Consider the following 19,467-nt stretch of genomic DNA (forward strand, 5'->3'; position numbering starts at 1 on the left):
AGAGAGTGAGATATGAGAGGCAGGGACGGCCAGAAAGGGAGAGAGATATGAGAGGCAGGGATGGCCAGAATGAGAGAGAGATATGAGAGGCAGGGATGGCCAGAATGAGAGAGAGATATGAGAGGCAGGGACGGCCAGAAAAAGAGAGATATGAGATGCAGGGACGGCCAGAAAAAGAGAGATATGAGATGCAGGGACAGCCGGAAAAAGAGATATGATATGCAGGGACGGCCGGAAAGAGAGATATGAGAGGCAGGGACGGCCGGAAAGAGAGATATGAGAGGCAGGGACGGCCGGAAAGAGAGATATGAGATGCAGGGACGGCCAGAAAGAGAGATATGAGAGGCAGGGACGGCCGGAAAGAGAGAGAGATATGAGATGCAGGGACGGCCGGAAAGAGAGATATGAGAGGCAGGGAAAGCCAGAAAGAGAGAGAGAGAGAGATATGAGAGGCAGGGACGGCCGGAAGGAGAAAGAGATATGAGAGGCAGGGACGGCCAGAAAGAGAGAGAGAGATATGAGAGACAGGGTCGGCCGGAAAGAGAGAGAGATATGAGAGGCAGGGACGGCCAGAAAGAGAGAGAGAGATATGAGAGGCAGAGACGGGCAGAAAGAGAGATATGAGAGGCAGAGACGGACAGAAAGAGAGAGAGATATGAGAGGCAGAGACGGGCAGAAAGAGAGATATGAGAGGCAGAGATGGCCAGAAAGAGAGAGAGATATGAGAGGCAGAGACGGGCAGAAAGAGAGATGTGAGAGGCAGAGACGGCCAGAAAGAGAGAGAGATATGAGAGGCAGAGACGGCCAGAAAGAGAGAGAGATATGAGAGGCAGGGACGGCCAGAAAGAGAGAGAGATATGAGAGGCAGGGACGGCCAGAAAGAGAGAGAAGATAATAAGAGAATAAAACACAGGTGGTCTGTTGCTAGTCTGACAGAGATAAAAAGAGAAGGTGTGTTAGCGTTAGCATCATCACCTTTGACCCTGGGGGTCCCTGTGGTCCTGCGTATCCTGCTTCACCATCTTCACCCTGAGAGTGCACAGGGGTCAACAAAGGTCAATACTCCAGCGTCTACCTCATTACATACATAGGCATCTATGCAGGTATAAACTTCATGCACTTAAAGTGTGCTTTATATATGGTTATATGTGTATCACTGTGCTATGTAGTGTGAGTAGGAACTTGGAGACTTACTGGCTTTCCAGGTGAACCTGCTTGGCCCTGTGAATGACAGAGATGTAATTGGTGTATCTTCTCCAAACTGTAACTGCTAGTGCACAAAACTAAATAACATGCCTCTAGGTACAGTACTATATAACATGCTTGTGTACTAGTAAAACAGTCAAAAACACAAAGAAACATTCAAATGTGTATAACAATCAGACTCACCTCCATACCATCACGACCAGGGAAACCCTATGGAGAGCAGAGCAGAAAACACACATCAGGATTGCCATAGATATTGTGTATTCTGAGGAATAGCCACTAGAGGTCAGTGCTCTATCAGCCTACAGAGAGTTATGGTTAGGTGCCTGCTATCATGCTATGTACAGTATGTTGAGCTGTTTTTGGCTCCATCTACCCAGAGCCATATACACTGAGTGCACAAAACATTAGGAACACCTGCTCTTTCCTTCACATAAACTGACCAGGTGAATCCAGGTGAAAGCTCTGATCCCTTATTGATGTCACTGGTTAAATTGACTTCAACATGTGGCTCAGTTGATAGAGCACGCCGCTTGCAACGCCGGGATCGTGGTTTGGTTCCCATGGGGGACCAGTATGGAAAAAAATGAAAATAATGATGTGCTCACTATTGTCAGTCGCTCTGGATAAGAGTGTCTGCTAAATAACTGTACCTCTGTTTAAAATGAACTGTGACGTACATGGGCATAACAAGCCTCTTTCTCTATCGGTAGACATACTATTACTTCATACCCCATCAAACACAGACTGTCTTTGAAATGATTGTCTGGAACCCAGTGGTGATTACAATGAATCTGTTAAATAAAGCTGTTGATTGTGTGTGTGTTTGTGAGTGTGTGTTTGTGTTTGTGTGTGTGTGTTTGTGTGTGTGTGTTTGTGTGTGTGGGTTTGTGAGTGTGTGTGTGTTTGTGTGTGTGTTTGTGTGTGTGTGTGTGTGTGTCCGTGTGTGTGTGTTTGTGAGTGTGTGTTTGCGTGTGTGTTCCAAGTGGATGTATTGTATGCTTGGTGTGTGTTGCTTGGTGTGTGTTGAAGTCCTCCATAGAGAGGCAGGACAAGAGAGAACCAGGTGTGTTGAAGTCCTCCATAGAGGGGCAGGACAAGAGAGAACCAGGTGTGTTGAAGTCCTTCATAGAGAGGCAGGACAAGAGAGAACCAGGTGTGTTGAAGTCCTCCATGGAGAGGCAGGACAAGAGAGAACCAGGTGTGTTGAAGGCCTCCATGGAGAGGCAGGACAAGAGAGAACCAGGTGTGTTGAAGTCCTCCATAGAGGGGCAGGACAAGAGAGAACCAGGTGTGTTGAAGTCCTCCATGGAGAGGCAGGACAAGAGAGAACCAGGTGTGTTGAAGTCCTCCATGGAGAGGCAGGACAAGAGAGAACCAGGTGTGTTGAAGTCCTCCATGGAGAGGCAGGACAAGAGAGAACCAGGTGTGTTGAAGTCCTTCATAGAGAGGCAGGACAAGAGAGAACCAGGTGTGTTGAAGTCATCCATAGAGAGGCAGGACAAGAGAGAACCAGGTGTGTTGAAGTCCTCCATAGAGAGGCAGGACAAGAGAGAACCAGGTGTGTTGAAGTCCTTCATAGAGAGGCAGGACAAGAGAGAACCAGGTGTGTTGAAGTCCTCCATGGAGAGGCAGGACAAGAGAGAACCAGGTGTGTTGAAGTCCTCCATAGAGAGGCAGGACAAGAGAGAACCAGGTGTGTTGAAGTCCTCCATAGAGAGGCAGGACAAGAGAGAACCAGGTGTGTTGAAGTCCTCCATGGAGGGGCAGGACAAGAGAGAACCAGGTGTGTTGAAGTCCTCCATAGAGAGGCAGGACAAGAGAGAACCAGGTGTGTTGAAGTCCTCCATAGAGAGGCAGGACAAGAGAGAACCAGGTGTGTTGAAGTCCTTCATAGAGAGGCAGGACAAGAGAGAACCAGGTGTGTTGAAGTCCTCCATAGAGAGGCAGGACAAGAGAGAACCAGGTGTGTTGAAGTCCTCCATAGAGAGGCAGGACAAGAGAGAACCAGGTGTGTTGAAGTCCTCCATAGAGAGGCAGGACAAGAGAGAACCAGGTGTGTTGAAGTCCTCCATAGAGAGGCAGGACAAGAGAGAACCAGGTGTGTTGAAGTCCTCCATAGAGAGGCAGGACAAGAGAGAACCAGGTGTGTTGAAGTCCTCCATAGAGAGGCAGGACAAGAGAGAACCAGGTGTGTTGAAGTCCTTCATAGAGAGGCAGGACAAGAGAGAACCAGGTGTGTTGAAGTCCTCCATGGAGAGGCAGGACAAGAGAGAACCAGGTGTGTTGAAGTCCTCCATAGAGAGGCAGGACAAGAGAGAACCAGGTGTGTTGAAGTCCTCCATAGAGAGGCAGGACAAGAGAGAACCAGGTGTGTTGAAGTCCTTCATAGAGAGGCAGGACAAGAGAGAACCAGGTGTGTTGAAGTCCTTCATAGAGAGGCAGGACAAGAGAGAACCAGGTGTGTTGAAGTCCTCCATAGAGAGGCAGGACAAGAGAGAACCAGGTGTGTTGAAGTCCTCCATAGAGAGGCAGGACAAGAGAGAACCAGGTGTGTTGAAGTCCTCCATAGAGAGGCAGGACAAGAGAGAACCAGGTGTGTTGAAGTCCTCCATAGAGAGGCAGGACAAGAGAGAACCAGGTGTGTTGAAGTCCTCCATGGAGGGGCAGGACAAGAGAGAACCAGGTGTGTTGAAGTCCTCCATAGAGAGGCAGGACAAGAGAGAACCAGGTGTGTTGAAGTCCTCCATAGAGAGGCAGGACAAGAGAGAACCAGGTGTGTTGAAGTCCTCCATAGAGAGGCAGGACAAGAGAGAACCAGGTGTGTTGAAGTCCTCCATGGAGAGGCAGGACAAGAGAGAACCAGGTGTGTTGAAGTCCTCCATAGAGAGGCAGGACAAGAGAGAACCAGGTGTGTTGAAGTCCTCCATAGAGGGGCAGGACAAGAGAGAACCAGGTGTGTTGAAGTCCTCCATGGAGAGGCAGGACAAGAGAGAACCAGGTGTGTTGAAGTCCTCCATGGGGAGGCAGGACAAGAGAGAACCAGGTGTGTTGAAGTCCTTCATAGAGAGGCAGGACAAGAAAGAACCAGGTGTGTTGAAGTCCTCCATAGAGAGGCAGGACAAGAGAGAACCAGGTGTGTTGAAGTCCTCCATAGAGGGGCAGGACAAGAGAGAACCAGGTGTGTTGAAGTCCTCCATAGAGGGGCAGGACAAGAGAGAACCAGGTGTGTTGAAGTCCTCCATAGAGGGGCAGGACAAGAGAGAACCAGGTGTGTTGAAGTCCTTCATAGAGAGGCAGGACAAGAGAGAACCAGGTGTGTTGAAGTCCTCCATAGAGAGGCAGGACAAGAGAGAACCAGGTGTGTTGAAGTCCTCCATAGAGAGGCAGGACAAGAGAGAACCAGGTGTGTTGAAGTCCTTCATAGAGAGGCAGGACAAGAGAGAACCAGGTGTGTTGAAGTCCTCCATAGAGAGGCAGGACAAGAGAGAACCAGGTGTGTTGAAGTCCTCCATAGAGAGGCAGGACAAGAGAGAACCAGGTGTGTTGAAGTCCTTCATAGAGAGGCAGGACAAGAGAGAACCAGGTGTGTTGAAGTCCTCCATAGAGAGGCAGGACAAGAGAGAACCAGGTGTGTTGAAGGCCTCCATGGAGAGGCAGGACAAGAGAGAACCAGGTGTTGAAGTCCTCCATGGAGAGGCCAGGTCAGGAGAGTTGGCTTTGGGGATGTTGTGTAAGCAGCCCCTCAGACAGACAGACAGTCAGGTCTCTTAAGATCTCAGGTCTCTCAGGTCTCTCAGGTCTCTCAGGTCTCTCAGTTCTCTCAGCTCTCTCAGGTCTCTCAGGTCTCTCAGCTCTCTCAGGTCTCTCAGGTCTCTCAGTTCTCTCAGCTCTCTCAGGTCTCTCAGCTCTCTCAGCTCTCTCAGCTCTCTCAGGTCTCTCAGGTCTCTCAGGTCTGTTCTCTGTTTTTCTACTTCCAACACTTACTGCTCTACTGTAATAAATACAAGAATGTGAGGTTACTCGAACTAACTAACTCTCTCCTCATATTTCCCATCTTCTCCAATGCCTACTTGAGAACAGGGATGTGTTCCATGTGGCTTCCTTCCTCTCTCTCTAAACGTATAGGTACACGCACGTACACAGACCACCACACACACTCTCCCCTCTCTCTTCACCTTTGGACCCTATTGTCTAATAGTTTCTGAATCAACAATAACTATTCTCCTCTCCTCTCCAGTCTGTTGCCCTTCGATGCCACTGGGAAAACCGTTTCCCAAGTCTTCTGGCCTCTCACCTTTACCATCCTCCCCTTATTATGTAATCTCATGACATGGTCCCTGGCCCTCTGATCTTAAACCCTCCTCATTAGAGAGAGAGCGAGAGAGAGATGGAAAGAGAGAGAGAGAGAGATAGCACATTGACTCAGGGAACACAGCACTCCTTCTTCACTGTGTTTCTCACACGTCTGACTTCAACATGGACAGGGCTACCCCCTGCTTTGTTTTGCTGATTTGCGTTCTGCAACTCCTTTAATGAATTCAGAAAGTACATTGAATAAGGACTAGGTTAAATAAATGCCCTCTCTTACTGACATTTTTCATTTAAGACCAGCTTCGACACCATGCCAACTGCCAATATGGGTAACAGTGTTGATCTTGGATAAAAACAACTTACCCTTAAGCCCTCCTGCCCTCCAACCACAGTTTATGCCTGTTGTTCTAGATTAATCAAACCCAGGCTGGGTTAAAGTTAAAACAGTGAAACAGTGACGGCCTAAGGCGAAAGAGCTATTGTTTGGCGAGGCAGGGAAACTGTTGGTGAACCCAGAGAGAGTGCCATATCTGTTACATGAGCACAGAGTGACAGGGCTGGGGTAGGGGAGGCTTGGGGGGGGGGAGTATGGAAGGCTGGGAGAGACTAAGACTAGCTGGATGACATTGTGGCCTTCTCTTACAGAAACCAGAAGAGGCCTATTTTGGGCTGTTTTAGGTAAACCGCAGCTCACTGGCAGCACAGTAGGCTTCAGTCAACGTGGGGTCCCTGCACTCAGAGTAGACCCTCCCCCATCACTCTCCATCACTGTCACACCCCTATGGTCAACACGGTTGTGGTCGACACAGCTATTGATGACTAAGGTGTTGGAGTGACCAGAAACGAATGGTGTTAACCTAGTTCTCCATCATCAGCTGGAACTAAGAGAGAACACAGTGATGGTAAATAGAAGGAGAAACCGAGGAGAGGGAGGAGAGAACCATAAAGACAATGGAAAGTTATGCGTTTATGTAGGAATATGTGAATCCATTGTAGGTACACGTGGGGGTATGTGGGTGTATGTGGGTGTATGTGGTGTATATGGGTGTATGTGGTGTATGTGGGTGTATGTGAATCCATTGTGCGCATACGTGGGGGTATGTGTATATTCCAACTTTACCTGTAGGTGTGTGTGATATTTGTGTGTAAGGTAATGTTACCTGTTCTCCAGCCGGGCCACGGGGCCCGTCTTTTCCCGTATTTCCAGGAGGGCCTCTGGGGCCAGGAGACCCTTGGTCACCCTGCAGAACGACATATCAGAGGGATAAGAGAGAGGAATGAGCGAAAGATGGCGACAAACCAACAAATATGGAGAAAATGACAATATTTACCATATGACAAACAAACACACGCGCACACACACACACACACACACACACACACACACACACACACACACACACACACACACACACACACACACACACACGCGCGCGCGCACGCACGCACACACACACCAAAACTAATACACACCTATACACACACCTATACACACACCTATACACACACCTATACACACACACACACACACACACACACACACACACACACACACACACACACACACACACACACACACACACACACACACACACACACACACACACACACACACACACACACACACACACAAACTCTCCCAGGCACGAGATGTGTTAACTAAGTATTAAATACAACATAAACTGAACTGTTAAATTAAGTGTTTCATTTCTTCCTGCAGTTATCTAGCCAAAATGAACCACCTCGCATGAAAGGTTGTTGAAATACAATCTACTGGCAAAAACTTCCCTCCTTGGTACTTTTTAACTTCCCTTAACAAAATTAGCACAATCCCACTAAGGAAAATCCACAGCAGTATTTTCAGACTGTGGTCAAGTAATCCAATGCCTAAAGTCGACCCTCATCATGCTCGTGTATCCCTGCTCTGTTCTTGTTTAACTGGATCCATTGTTTTAACCAGTCTTCTCATGGTATTCACATGGATATTCCCAGCATTCTGCCTCACAGACATACTGAATGTGATGGTCTGATCCTGTGTGTTGTGGTGAGATGTGAGAGAAGGGCCTTTTCATTTAGACTGATACTCTCCAGGTCTTCACCCATCAGACTCTAGGCCTGTTTCCCTGTGTAGATAATTAGCATAGCTCCACCAACAAAGCTGTTCTATTCCCAATGTAATGAAAAGCACACATTCCTGAAGCCTCTCTAACATGTGACCCTGCAGTTCTCCTCAGAGAGGGTTTCTACTGGTTTGCCATGTTTCAAAACAGGCATCATAGGAAAACACAAGCACACACACATATAAAAACAAACACAGCACATCCTGAAACAAACATCCAATAATGTGTGCATGAAGAGATGGATGAACTGAGACAGCAGCAGAGAGCTGGGGAAGTGTGAGGAAGCAACAGAGAGAGAGAGATAATGAAGAAAAGGGTGAGCGATATCAAGCAGTGAATGAGAGATCAACCAGCAGTGAAAGTGTTAGAGCTGGTTAGAGGTCCACACATGCCTTAGTGGAGGTGTACCTTTATTAAGCGTCTCTGGAAGTTGGACTGGTCACCAGACATAAAGCCATGGTCATAGCGGGGAAAGACCATCTGAAGCAGGAGAACAGATGACAATAGGGAAAGAGAGAGAAAAGGAAGAGAGGGAAGAGAGGAAAGAGAAGGAAGAGAAGTAAGATAAGGAAGATAAGGAAGATAGGGAAGAGAAGGAGGAGAGGTAAGAGAAGGAAGAGAGGGAAGAGAAGGAAGAGAGGGAAGAGAAGGAAGAGAGGGAAGAGAAGGAAGAGAGGGAAGAGAAGGAAGAGAGGGAAGAGAAGGAAGAGAGGGAAGAGAAGGAAGAGAGGGAAGAGAAGGAAGAGAGGGAAGATAAGGAAGAGAGGGAAGAGAAAGAAGAGAAGTAAGAGAGGGAAAAGAGGGAAGAGAGGGAAGAGAGGGAAGAGAAGGAGGAGAGGTAAGATAAGGAAGAGAGGGAAGAGAAGGAAGAGAGGGAAAAGAAGGAAGAGAGGGAAGAGAAGGAAGAGAGGGAAGAGAAAGAAGAGAAGTAAGAGAGGGAAAATAAGGAAAAGAAGGATGAGAGGGAAGAGAAGTAAGAGAGGGAAGAGAGGGAAGAGAAGGAAGAGAGGGAAGAGAAGGATGAGAGGGAAGAGAAGGAAGAGAGGGAAGAGAAGGATGAGAGGGAAGAGAAGTAAGAGAGGGAAGAGAGGGAAGAGAAGGAAGAGAGGGAAGAGAAGGAAGAGAGGGAAGAGAAAGAAGAGAAGTAAGAGAGGGAAAATAAGGAAAAGAAGGATGAGAGGGAAGAGAAGTAAGAGAGGGAAGAGAGGGAAGAGAAGGAAGAGAGGGAAGAGAAGGATGAGAGGGAAGAGAAGTAAGAGAGGGAAGAGAGGGAAGAGAAGGAAGAGAGGGAAGAGAAGGAAGAGAGGGAAGTGAAGGAAGAGAGGGAAGAGAGGGAAGAGAAGGAAAAGAAGGAAGAGAGGGAAGAGAAGGAAAAGAAGGATGAGAGGAAAGAGAAGTAAGAGAGGGAAGAGAAGTAAGAGAGGGAAGAGAGGGAAGAGAAGTAAGAGAGGGAAGAGAGGGAAGAGAGGGAAGAGAAGGAAGAGAGGGAAGAGAGGGAAGAGAAGTAAGAGAGGGAAGAGAGGGAAGAGAAGGAAGAGAGGGAAGATAAGGAAGAGAGGGAAGATAAGGAAGAGAGGGAAGAGAAGTAAGAGAGGGAAGAGAAGGAAGAGAGGGAAGAGAAGGAAAAGAAGGAAGAGAAGGAAAAGAAGGATGAGAGGAAAGAGAAGTAAGAGAGGGAAGAGAGGGAGGAGAAGGAAGAGAGGGAAGAGAAGGAAAAGAGGGAAGAGAATGATGAGAGGGAAGAGAAGGATGAGAGGAAAGAGAAGTAAGAGAGGGAAGAGAGGGAGGAGAAGGAAGAGAGGGAAGAGAAGGAAAAGAGGGAAGAGAATGAAGAGAGGGAAGATGAAAGAAGGAAAAGAGGGAAGAGAAGGAAGATAATTAAGAGAGGGAAGATGAAAGAGAAGGAAAAGAGGGAAGAGAAGGAAGAGAGGGAAGAGAAGGAAGAGAATTAAGAGAGGGAAGAGAGGGAAGATAGGGAAGAGAGGGAAGATAAGGAAGAGAGGGAAGAGAATGAAGAGAGGGAAGATGAAAGAGAAGGAAGAGAGGGAAGAGAAGGAAAAGAGGGAAGAGAGGGAAGAGAAGGAAGAGAGGGAAGAGAAGGAAGAGAGGGAAGATAAGGAAGAGAAGTAAGAGAGGGAAGAGAGGGAAGAGAAGGAAGAGAGGGAAGATAAGGAAGAGAGGGAAGATAAGGAAGAGAAGTAAGAGAGGGAAGAGAGGGAAGAGAAGTAAGAGAGGGAAGAGAAGGAAGAGAGGGAAGATAAGGAAGAGAAGTAAGAGAGGGAAGAGAGGGAAGAGAAGGAAGAGAGGGAAGATAAGGAAGAGAGGGAAGATAAGGAAGAGAAGTAAGAGAGGGAAGAGAGGGAAGAGAAGTAAGAGAGGGAAGAGAAGGAAGAGAGGGAATATAAGGAAGAGAAGTAAGAGAGGGAAGAGAGGGAAGAGAGGGAAGAGAGGGAAGAGAAGGAAGAGAAGGAAGAGAAGGAAGAGAGGGTAGAGAAGGAAGAGAGGGAAGAGAAGTAAGAGAGGGAAGAGAAGGAAGAGAGGGAAGATAAGGAAGAGAAGGAAGAGAGGGAAGATAAGGAAGAGAAGGAAGAGAGGGTAGAGAAGGAAGAGAGGGAAGAGCAGGATGAGAAGGATGAGAGGGAAGAGAAGGAAGAGAGGGAATAGACCACAGAGAGGGTGCAGAGCAGAGTATTGAAAGAGAACGAGACAGAGAGACAGAGAGATAGAGGGAAAGAAAAACAGAGAAAAAAATAAAATAAATCAGTGATGTAATCAGTCAGGGACAGATTACAGGCTGCAGCTTCCTTCCATTCTCCAGGAGAGACAGAATGGTGCTGAGGACAGAGTGAAGTTCCAAGTAAGAGGTCAGGGTTGAGAGGTCAGAGGTGACCCAGCAGCTGTAGTCCAGTGGAGAGAGACAGGAAGGTCAGCAGAGCATGAGAGACAGAGGACTGCTGGGAGACCAGAGCTACGGAGGGACAAACCTTGACGGTGAGGATCTGATTACTGTGCAGACCAGCGTATGAGTTGTGGGGAGGAGGGCCCTGGGGGACGAGAGGGGGGAGGAGAGGAGGGAGGAGAGAGGTGGATGGGGTAGAGGAGATGGGGAGCAGAGGGGAGGAGAGAGGGAGGAGGAGAGGAGAGGAGAGAAGGGATGAGTGGAGGAGGGAGAGGAGAGGAGGGGGAGAGGAGAGGGGAGGGGAGAAGAGGAGTGGAAAGGAGAGGCGGGAGGAAAGGAGGGAGGTGAGGGGAGGGGAGGAGTGGGGAGGAGAGGAGGGGGGTAACACAGAGAAGGGTGAGTCACCTGTTGGAGGAAAGGTGGCGCACCATGTAGCTACTGTATATGCACCTAACAAGGTTGCAGACCTGAAGTAACAGCTAGCTATCAAGGCTGCAGAACTCAAGTAGCAGCTAGCTACCAAGGTTGTAGACCTGAAGTAACAGCTAGCTAACAAGGTTGCAGACCTCAAGTAATAGCTAACTAACAAGATTGCAGACCTCAAGCAGAAGATAGCTATCAAGGTTGCAGACCTGAAGTAGCAGCTAGCTATCAAGGCTGCAGAACTCAAGTAGAAGTTAGCTACCAAGGTTGTAGACCTGAAGTAGCAGCAAACTACCAAGGTTGCAGACCTCAAGTAACAGATAACTAACAAGATTGCAGGCATAAAGCAGAAGATAGCTACCAAGGTTGCAGACGTCAAGTAACAGCTAGCTATCAAGGCTGCAGACCTGAAGTAACAGCTAGCCAACAAGGTTGCAGACCTCAAGTAACAGATTGCTATCAAGGTTACAGACCTCAAGTAACAGCTAGCTACCAAGGTTGTAGACCTCAAGTAACAGCTAGCTACCAAGGTTGCAGACCTCAAGTAGCCAGTAGCTACCAAGGTTGCAGACCTCAAGTAGCAGATAGCTATCAAGGTTACAGACCTCAAATGGAGGCTAGCTACCAATGGTAAATGTACAACAGGTGTGTGACAGTCCATTAGCCACATGGGTAACTATAATGTTGAAATGCAGTAAGATGGATCTATATACTACCTGTACTGATATCTCCTCATCCCCAGTGATACATGCAGTAGTGGTAGAGTCCATTGCATAGTAATCAGTAAACATATGGTCAAGAATGGATATTTCTTTAACAATGTGCTAATGAATACCGTAAAGGTTGGGTCGCTAACAGACATGAAAATCTAACATATATTAATTCATTAACTCATATAGTACCATTATAAACTATAAATAATGTATTGTCGTGAATGGGACTTCTTTAATCTATCCTTTCACTGTCCAGGAAAACCATATCTTTATGTGACCCAGTCTGTACCTACACTACATGACCAAAGGTATGTGGACACCTGCTTGTCGAACATCTCATTTCAAAATCATGGGCATTAACATGGAGTTCTTCCCCCCTTTGCTGCTATGACAGCCTCCACTCTTCTGGGAAGGCTTTCCACTAGATGCTGGAACATTGCTGCCAGGACTTGCTTCCAATCAGCCACAAGAGCATTTGCGAGGTTGGTCACTGATGTTGGGCAATTAGGCCTGGCTCGCAGTCGGCGTTCCAATTCATCCCACAGGTGTTCGATGGGGTTGAGGTCAGGACTGTGTGCAGGTCAGTTAAGTTCTTCCACACCGATCTCGACAAAACATTTTTGTATGGACCTCACTTTGTGCACGGGGGCATTGTCATGCTGAAACCCAGAAAGGGCTTCCCCAGACTGTTGCCACAAAGTTGGAAGCACAGAATCAGCCCCAGACCATTATTCCTTCTCCAGCAAACTTAAAGTTGGCACTATGCATTCGGCAGGTAGCGTTCTCCTGGCATACGCCAAACCCAGATTCGTCCGTCAGACTGCCAGATGGTGGAGCGTTAGTCCAATGGGGGCAAGCTTTACACCATTCCAGCCGACGCTTGGCATTGCACATAGTGATCTTAGGCTTGTGTGCCTCTGCTCGTCCATGGAAACCCATTTCATGAAGCTCCCGATGAACAGTTATTGTGCTGATGTTGCTTCCAGAGGCAGTTTGGAACTCTGTAGTGAGTGTTGCAACCGAGGACAGACGATTTTTACGCGCTACGCGCTTCAGCACTTGGCAGTCCCGTTCTGTGCGCTTGTGTGGCCTATCACTTTACGGCTGAGTCGTTGTTGCTCCTCAACCTTTCCACTTCACAATAACAACACTTACAGTTGACATGTGCTCGATTTTATACACCTGTTGGGTGTGGCTGAAATAGCAAAATCCACAAATGTATATGTCCCGTTCTTCATAATATTGTCTCTTTAAATACACCGCCTCTCTCGCTTTTTCTCTAAAACAATGTGGAACAAAGGAGGCTGTGTTTGGAGGCTCTGTTTTGAAGCTGTGTTTGGTCAAGCCCAACAGACAGTAATTGTGATAATTTCCTCACGAGCTGAACAGAACATCCTCACGAGCTGAACAGAACATCCTCACGAGCTGAACAGAACATCCTCACGAGCTGAACAGAACATGGTGTCTCATACCTTAGACCAGTTACGGTTGACTTCCCTCCCTCACAAAACATATGGATGGGAGAGAGGGATGGAAGAGAGGTGGTGGGAGAGGGAGAAAAGGAGAGAAGGAGAGAGAGAGAGAGAGAGAGAGAGAGAGAGAGAGAGAGAGGGAGATGAACAAAGAGCGAGAGGGGGAGAAAGAGAGAGAGAAAGAGGGAGAGAGAGAAAGGGAGATGAACAGAGAGAGGGAAAAAGAGAGAAAGAGAGAGAGAGTGAGCGAGGGAGAGCGAGAAAGAGAGCAAGAGAGATATGCCAGTCTGGTCATGAGGTTTCTGTTAGCGGGCTGCGGTGCCGTGGTTCTACCACTGAGGGAAAGAGAGATGAAAGCTTGGCTTGGGATAAAACCCCACCATGCCCTGATTCAACTAAGGGAAAGAGAGAGGAAGGCTCAGGATAAAACCCCACCATGCCCTGATTCAACTGAGGGAAAGAGAGAGGAAGGCTCAGGATAAAACCCCACCATGCCCTGATTCAACTGAGGGAAAGAGAGAGGAAGGCTCAGGATAAAACCCCACCATGCCCTGATTCAACTGAGGGAAAGAGAGAGGAAGGCTCAGGATAAAACCCCACCATGCCCTGATTCAACTGAGGGAAAGAGAGAGGAAGGCTCAGGATAAAACCCCACCATGCCCTGATTCAACTAAGGGAAAGAGAGAGGAAGGCTTGGGATAAAACCCCACCATGCCCTGATTCAACTGAGGGAAAGAGAGAGGAAGGCTCAGGATAAAACCCCACCATGCCCTGATTCAACTGAGGGAAAGAGAGAGGAAGACTCAGGATAAAACCCCACCATGCCCTGATTCAACTGAGGGAAAGAGAGAGGAAGGCTCAGGATAAAACCCCACCATGCCCTGATTCAACTGAGGGAAAGAGAGAGGAAGGCTCAGGATAAAACCCCACCATGCCCTGATTCAACTGAGGGAAAGAGAGAGGAAGGCTTGGGATAAAACCCCACCATGCCCTGATTCAACTGAGGGAAAGAGAGAGGAAGGCTTGGGATAAAACCCCACCATGCCCTGATTCAACTGAGGGAAAGAGAGAGGAAGGCTCAGGATAAAACCCCACCATGCCCTGATTCAACTGAGGGAAAGAGAGAGGAAGGCTTGGGATAAAACCCCACCATGCCCTGATTCAACTGAGGGAAAGAGAGAGGAAGGCTCAGGATAAAACCCCACCATGCCCTGATTCAACTGAGGGAAAGAGAGAGGAAGGCTTGGGATAAAACCCCACCATGCCCTGATTCAACTGAGGGAAAGAGAGAGGAAGGCTCAGGATAAAACCCCACCATGCCCTGATTTAACTGAGGGAAAGAGAGAGGAAGGCTCAGGATAAAACCCCACCATGCCCTGATTCAACTGAGGGAAAGAGAGAGGAAGGCTTGGGATAAAACCCCACCATGCCCTGATTCAACTGAGGGAAAGAGAGAGGAAGGCTCAGGATAAAACCCCACCATGCCCTGATTCAACTGAGGGAAAGAGAGAGGAAGGCTCAGGATAAAACCCCACCATGCCCTGATTCAACTGAGGGAAAGAGAGAGGAAGGCTCAGGATAAAACCCCACCATGCCCTGATTCAACTGAGGGAAAGAGAGAGGAAGGCTCAGGATAAAACCCTACCATGCCCTGATTCAACTGAGGGAAAGAGAGAGGAAGGCTCAGGATAAAACCCCACCATGCCCTGATTCAACTGAGGGAAAGAGAGAGGAAGGCTCAGGATAAAACCCCACCATGCCCTGATTCAACTGAGGGAAAGAGAGAGGAAGGCTCAGGATAAAACCCTACCATGCCCTGATTCAACTAAGGGAAAGAGAGAGGAAGGCTTGGGATAAAACCCCACCATGCCCTGATTCAACTGAGGGAAAGAGAGAGGAAGGCTCAGGATAAAACCCCACCATGCCCTGATTCAACTGAGGGAAAGAGAGAGGAAAGCTTGGTTTGGGATAAAACCCCACCATGCCCTGATTCAACTGAGGGAAAGAGAGAGGAAGGCTTGGGATAAAACCCCACCATGCCCTGATTCAACTGAGGGAAAGAGAGAGGAAGGCTTGGGATAAAACCCCACCATGCCCTGATTTAACTGAGGGAAAGAGAGAGGAAGGCTCAGGATAAAACCTCACCATTGGCTTGTCTTGCAGCACGGTCTGTTGGGATGCAACATTCAAAAGTCTGGTCTTAAAGATGGAGAGGCTTTTAAAGTACAACGTTTGTTGTCTTCATGAAAGGTGACTTGTTCACCCTAGAGTCAAAGCTGAACCATTTTCCCATTTTTCTGTGGTAGAGTGGTGAATTATTAAGTATGTTTTAATGTCCGTGCCATCCTGTGTGTGTGATCTGAGCTCACTCAAGGGCCAACACTGGCACTAATGATGACAGATCGACAGGAAGTCCCACTGACAGTGATGCATGACTACTTCCTGTTGTGTGTGTCTCCTCTCTTCCTCTCCAAGGGGGCAGAAGTATGAGGACAGAGAGCACAGAAGCACAGGCACAGATTGTATCAGTTACTCTGTTGGCAGCAGAACCCAGTAATGACAGAGCTGGGGGTGGGGTGGGGGGAATGGGCCCATGATACAAAGATGAGTCCACTATGGTGCAGACCTACTGTCTCCTTCATTCCATGATCAAGTCCTTTTAAAACAAGCAACAAAGGTCAAGACAGTAGCTGATATGTACAGTTAGAATACCACTTAACACTCATTCAGGATCGAGCTGTTCAGAGTGATGTGTGATGTCATCCATCTTGATAAATCCTCCCTTCCCTCTAATTGGCTTAAACTTGCCACCTGATTTATCACCACCCAGTATGGCGCAAAGTGGCAGGCAGTGAGATGCTTTTGTTTGGGACAAACTCGTGTTTCTAAGCGATCCTCAGCTCTAAAGTTACCCAGGCAGATCGCAGCTAGAGGCACCGCATCCAAGTACAATATTTATCCTTTGGAGGAATAGCTAATGCAGGATGCCAAAGGGATTCATTACCACACAGACAATTACCTCTAGTTCTGGCAGGATAGGCTGAGAGGCTGGGAAACCAAAGTTAGGAATGTCTTCAATGTTTCTGGCCTCGTAGTAAATATCGTCCTTGCAAAGCAGCACTGTCTAAATACCACTGTGTTTGTCCTGTTGACATGGAATAGCGATATCTCCTTCATTCACACACACCAGTGTGTGGTCTACAGAGAGAGGTGAATGAGAGACAGCGGTTGCCCAATGGCACCCTAGTCCCTATCTCAAAAGTAGTCAGTGACAGAAAGAGCAGTAGCTGAGTAGAGAGAGAAGCATTCATTCAAATTGTAGGTAGGAGACAATGTTTATCCATAACCTGTGACCTGACCCAGAGTAAACTCATTTAACATAGTGCGATAAAATATACAGTACTGTAAACTGTTAATATAACTGAGGCCATGACCAGATATACCCAGGGTAGCAGAGTATGGACCCGCACTGAGTAAAGTAGGAGATGAGTAAATAGATGTTAAATACAGGGATGGATGATGTCACATCATGAAAAGGCAACAATGACAGCATAGTCCAGATGCAGAGAGAGAGAAGCACAGTGTGTTGCATTCCATGTCTGAAATGTGCTGTAAGTTGGTGGTTGAAGATATCCCTCTAGTGGTGTGGGGGCTGTGTTTTGGCAAAGTGGGTGGGGTTATACCCTGCCTGTTTGGCCCTGTCCGGTGGTATCATCGGACTGGGCCACAGTGTCTCCCGACCCCTCCTGTCTCAGCCTCCAGTATGTATGCTGCAGTAGTTTATGTGTCGGGGGGCTAGGGTCAGTCTGTTATATCTGGAGTATTTCTCCTGTCTTATCAGGTGTCCTGTGTCAATTTAAGTACGCTCTCTCTAATTCTCTCTCTCTTTTTCTCTCTTTCTTTCTTTCTTTCTTTCTTTCTTTCTTTCTTTCTTTCTTTCTTTCTTTCTCTCTCTCTCTCGTAGGACCTGAGCCATAGGACCATGCCTCAGGACCACCTGGCCTGATGACGCCTTGCTGTTCCAGTTTCAACTGTTCTGCCTACGGCTAATGAACCCTAACCTGTTCGCCGGACATGCTACCTGTCCCAGACCTGCAGTCTCCCCTTTACCCTCAGTCTACCCTCTACCCTCAGTCTAACCTCTACCCTCTCCTTTGATTTCTGATTTGGGATGGATGGACCATTACTCTAATCTGCAGGGAGAGGGAGAACGGGTGGGGCAGGGAGAGGGAGAAAGAGGGAGGGGAGAGACAGACGGAGACGGAGGACGGATAGCGTTTGGGAAGTTAAATCTGATCAGGGAAGAACATAACCTTTATTGGAACAAACGCATTTGTTGAGCGAGTCTCCTCAGGTCAGGTGCATACATACAGTATACTGTTCATGTAACTGTGTACATAACCCACACAATAGTCAGATAGAGAGAGAGAGAGAGAGAGAGAGAGAGAGAGAGAGAGAGAGAGAGAGAGAGAGAGAGAGAGAGAGAGAGAGAGAGAGAGAGAGAGAGAGAGAGAGAAAGAAAGAGTGGGAGAGGGACTTACCCTGGGACCAATATCTCCTTGGTCACCCTATAGAGGACACACAAGAGGAGAACAACCATCAACACACATTTAGCTCTAAATTTAGAACAGTTGACAGCAGTGCAATTACACAATTAGTAGTGATTCTACAGTAGGCTAGACACTGCAAACCAAAGCCACTTGGAATCAAACCATTGCCGAACCAAGAAAATCTGGATTTCTGAATCAACTCCTAGGATGGGAGCTGGGAGAGGAGAGGACATGCGCTGAGGGTAGCTGATGCTCTGACGGGATTTTGGGCTTTGTTTTCTCAACAGGGCCATCTATGGTGATTACAGAACACCTGACAATTTTACGGAACTTTAGCATCATCTGTCATTCCCAATTTCTTATTATCAGCAGGAATAAAACACAGCTGCTCCTGTGTATCGGCCTCTGAGTGACCTCTCCCTGAGGATAGGGGTCACCATAAAACATCACTTGGCGTTCTAATTGACATTCCTGAGGATAAGGCTGATGGCTGTAATTCAGCTATAGGCACTTTAAAGTGATCGACGTCTAAGTTGGCTGATGTTTTGACCAGGGCCCAGGAGGCAGCTGGAGAGAGAACAGAGATAGCTGTCAGAGCAGCTCACAGATCACTGCACCTGTATATAGCCCATCTGTAAATAGCCCATTCAACTACCTCATCACCATATTGTTATTTATTTTAGCTCCTTTGCTCCCCAGTATCTCTACTTGCACACTCATCTTCTGCACATCTATCACCCCAGTGTTTAATTTGCCATACTGTAATAATTTCATTTATTGCCTTATTCTACCTCATTTGCACACACTGTATATAGACTTTCTCTATTGTATTATTGACTGTATGTTTGTTTTTTCCATGTGTAACACTGTGTTGTTGTTTGTGTCACACTGCTTTGCTTTATCTTGGTCAGGTCGCAGTTGTAAATGAGAACTTGTTCTCAACTGGCCTACCTGGTGAAATAAAGGTCAAATATAAAATAAAAAATAAAGCTGAAGGATTTAGTGACTGTCTTCTCTTTGGAATGGGGCAGATTGGTACGTTGCAGGATTTTTGTTTCATAAACCTTTAAATATAGAATTTGTTTCCTTTATCCTTGTATCCAGGATTTCCACACCTTGGGCAAATTCACGATTCCTGACAGCTTCCATAATGCTAGAGACACACAGGTCTATACAGTGCCATCTGTTTCTAACATCTTGGGCTGGACAGAGTGTGTGAGAACATCTGGCCATCATAGTGAAGAGACGGATGTGATACCAGCACTACGCTACAGTACAGATACAGGACTGTAAAACTGTTAAAATCCTGAGGTGAGTGTCACGTGTGCTCCCTCTCTGGCCTCTAGGTCACCAGGATGCTCGTTATGGCGCACAACTGTCCCCATCGTTACGTGCACCTGCGCGTCAGACTCACCTGGACTCCATCACCTCCCTGATTACCATCCCTATATCTGTCATTCCCTTTGGTTCCTCCCCCAGGCGTCATTGCTTCTGTTCCATGTCTGTGTGCTGTTAGTGTTTCTTGTTTTGTATCATGTTATTTTATTAAAACACTCACTCCCTGAGCTTGCTACCCGCCTCTCAGCGCACATCGTTACAGTGAGAGACCTGTGACGCTGCTCATATAAGATCTCTGTCCATATAGGTCAGGTAATCTATAGCCTGTTGGATAGGGGAGGTGTGAAAAACTGTGTGTGGGTGTTTGTGTATTCTGCGTGGAATGTATGGGTTGTAAGATATAAGATGTCTGAGAACATGTGTGTCTGACTG

At 47.5% G+C, this 19,467-nt stretch overlaps 1 protein-coding gene across 1 annotated transcript in view; it reads right to left on the bottom strand.

The window, feature by feature from the left end:
• The window catches only part of LOC110504808 (uncharacterized), a 246,615-nt gene that overhangs the window by 36,232 nt on the left and 190,916 nt on the right, over nt 1-19,467 (bottom strand). Inside the window, exons 8-13 of the mRNA XM_090219451.1 lie at nt 17,689-17,715; nt 8,049-8,120; nt 6,681-6,761; nt 1,390-1,416; nt 1,195-1,221; nt 976-1,029 (exon numbers count right to left, since the gene is read on the bottom strand). Coding sequence (XP_090075577.1) covers nt 976-1,029; nt 1,195-1,221; nt 1,390-1,416; nt 6,681-6,761; nt 8,049-8,120; nt 17,689-17,715 — 288 coding nt within the window. The remainder of the gene's footprint in view (nt 1-975; nt 1,030-1,194; nt 1,222-1,389; nt 1,417-6,680; nt 6,762-8,048; nt 8,121-17,688; nt 17,716-19,467) is intronic.

Source organism: Oncorhynchus mykiss, chromosome 25, assembly GCF_057628025.1.
Source record: "Oncorhynchus mykiss isolate SJ-2025 chromosome 25, ASM5762802v1, whole genome shotgun sequence".
Taxonomy (NCBI): Eukaryota; Metazoa; Chordata; class Actinopteri; order Salmoniformes; family Salmonidae; genus Oncorhynchus; species Oncorhynchus mykiss.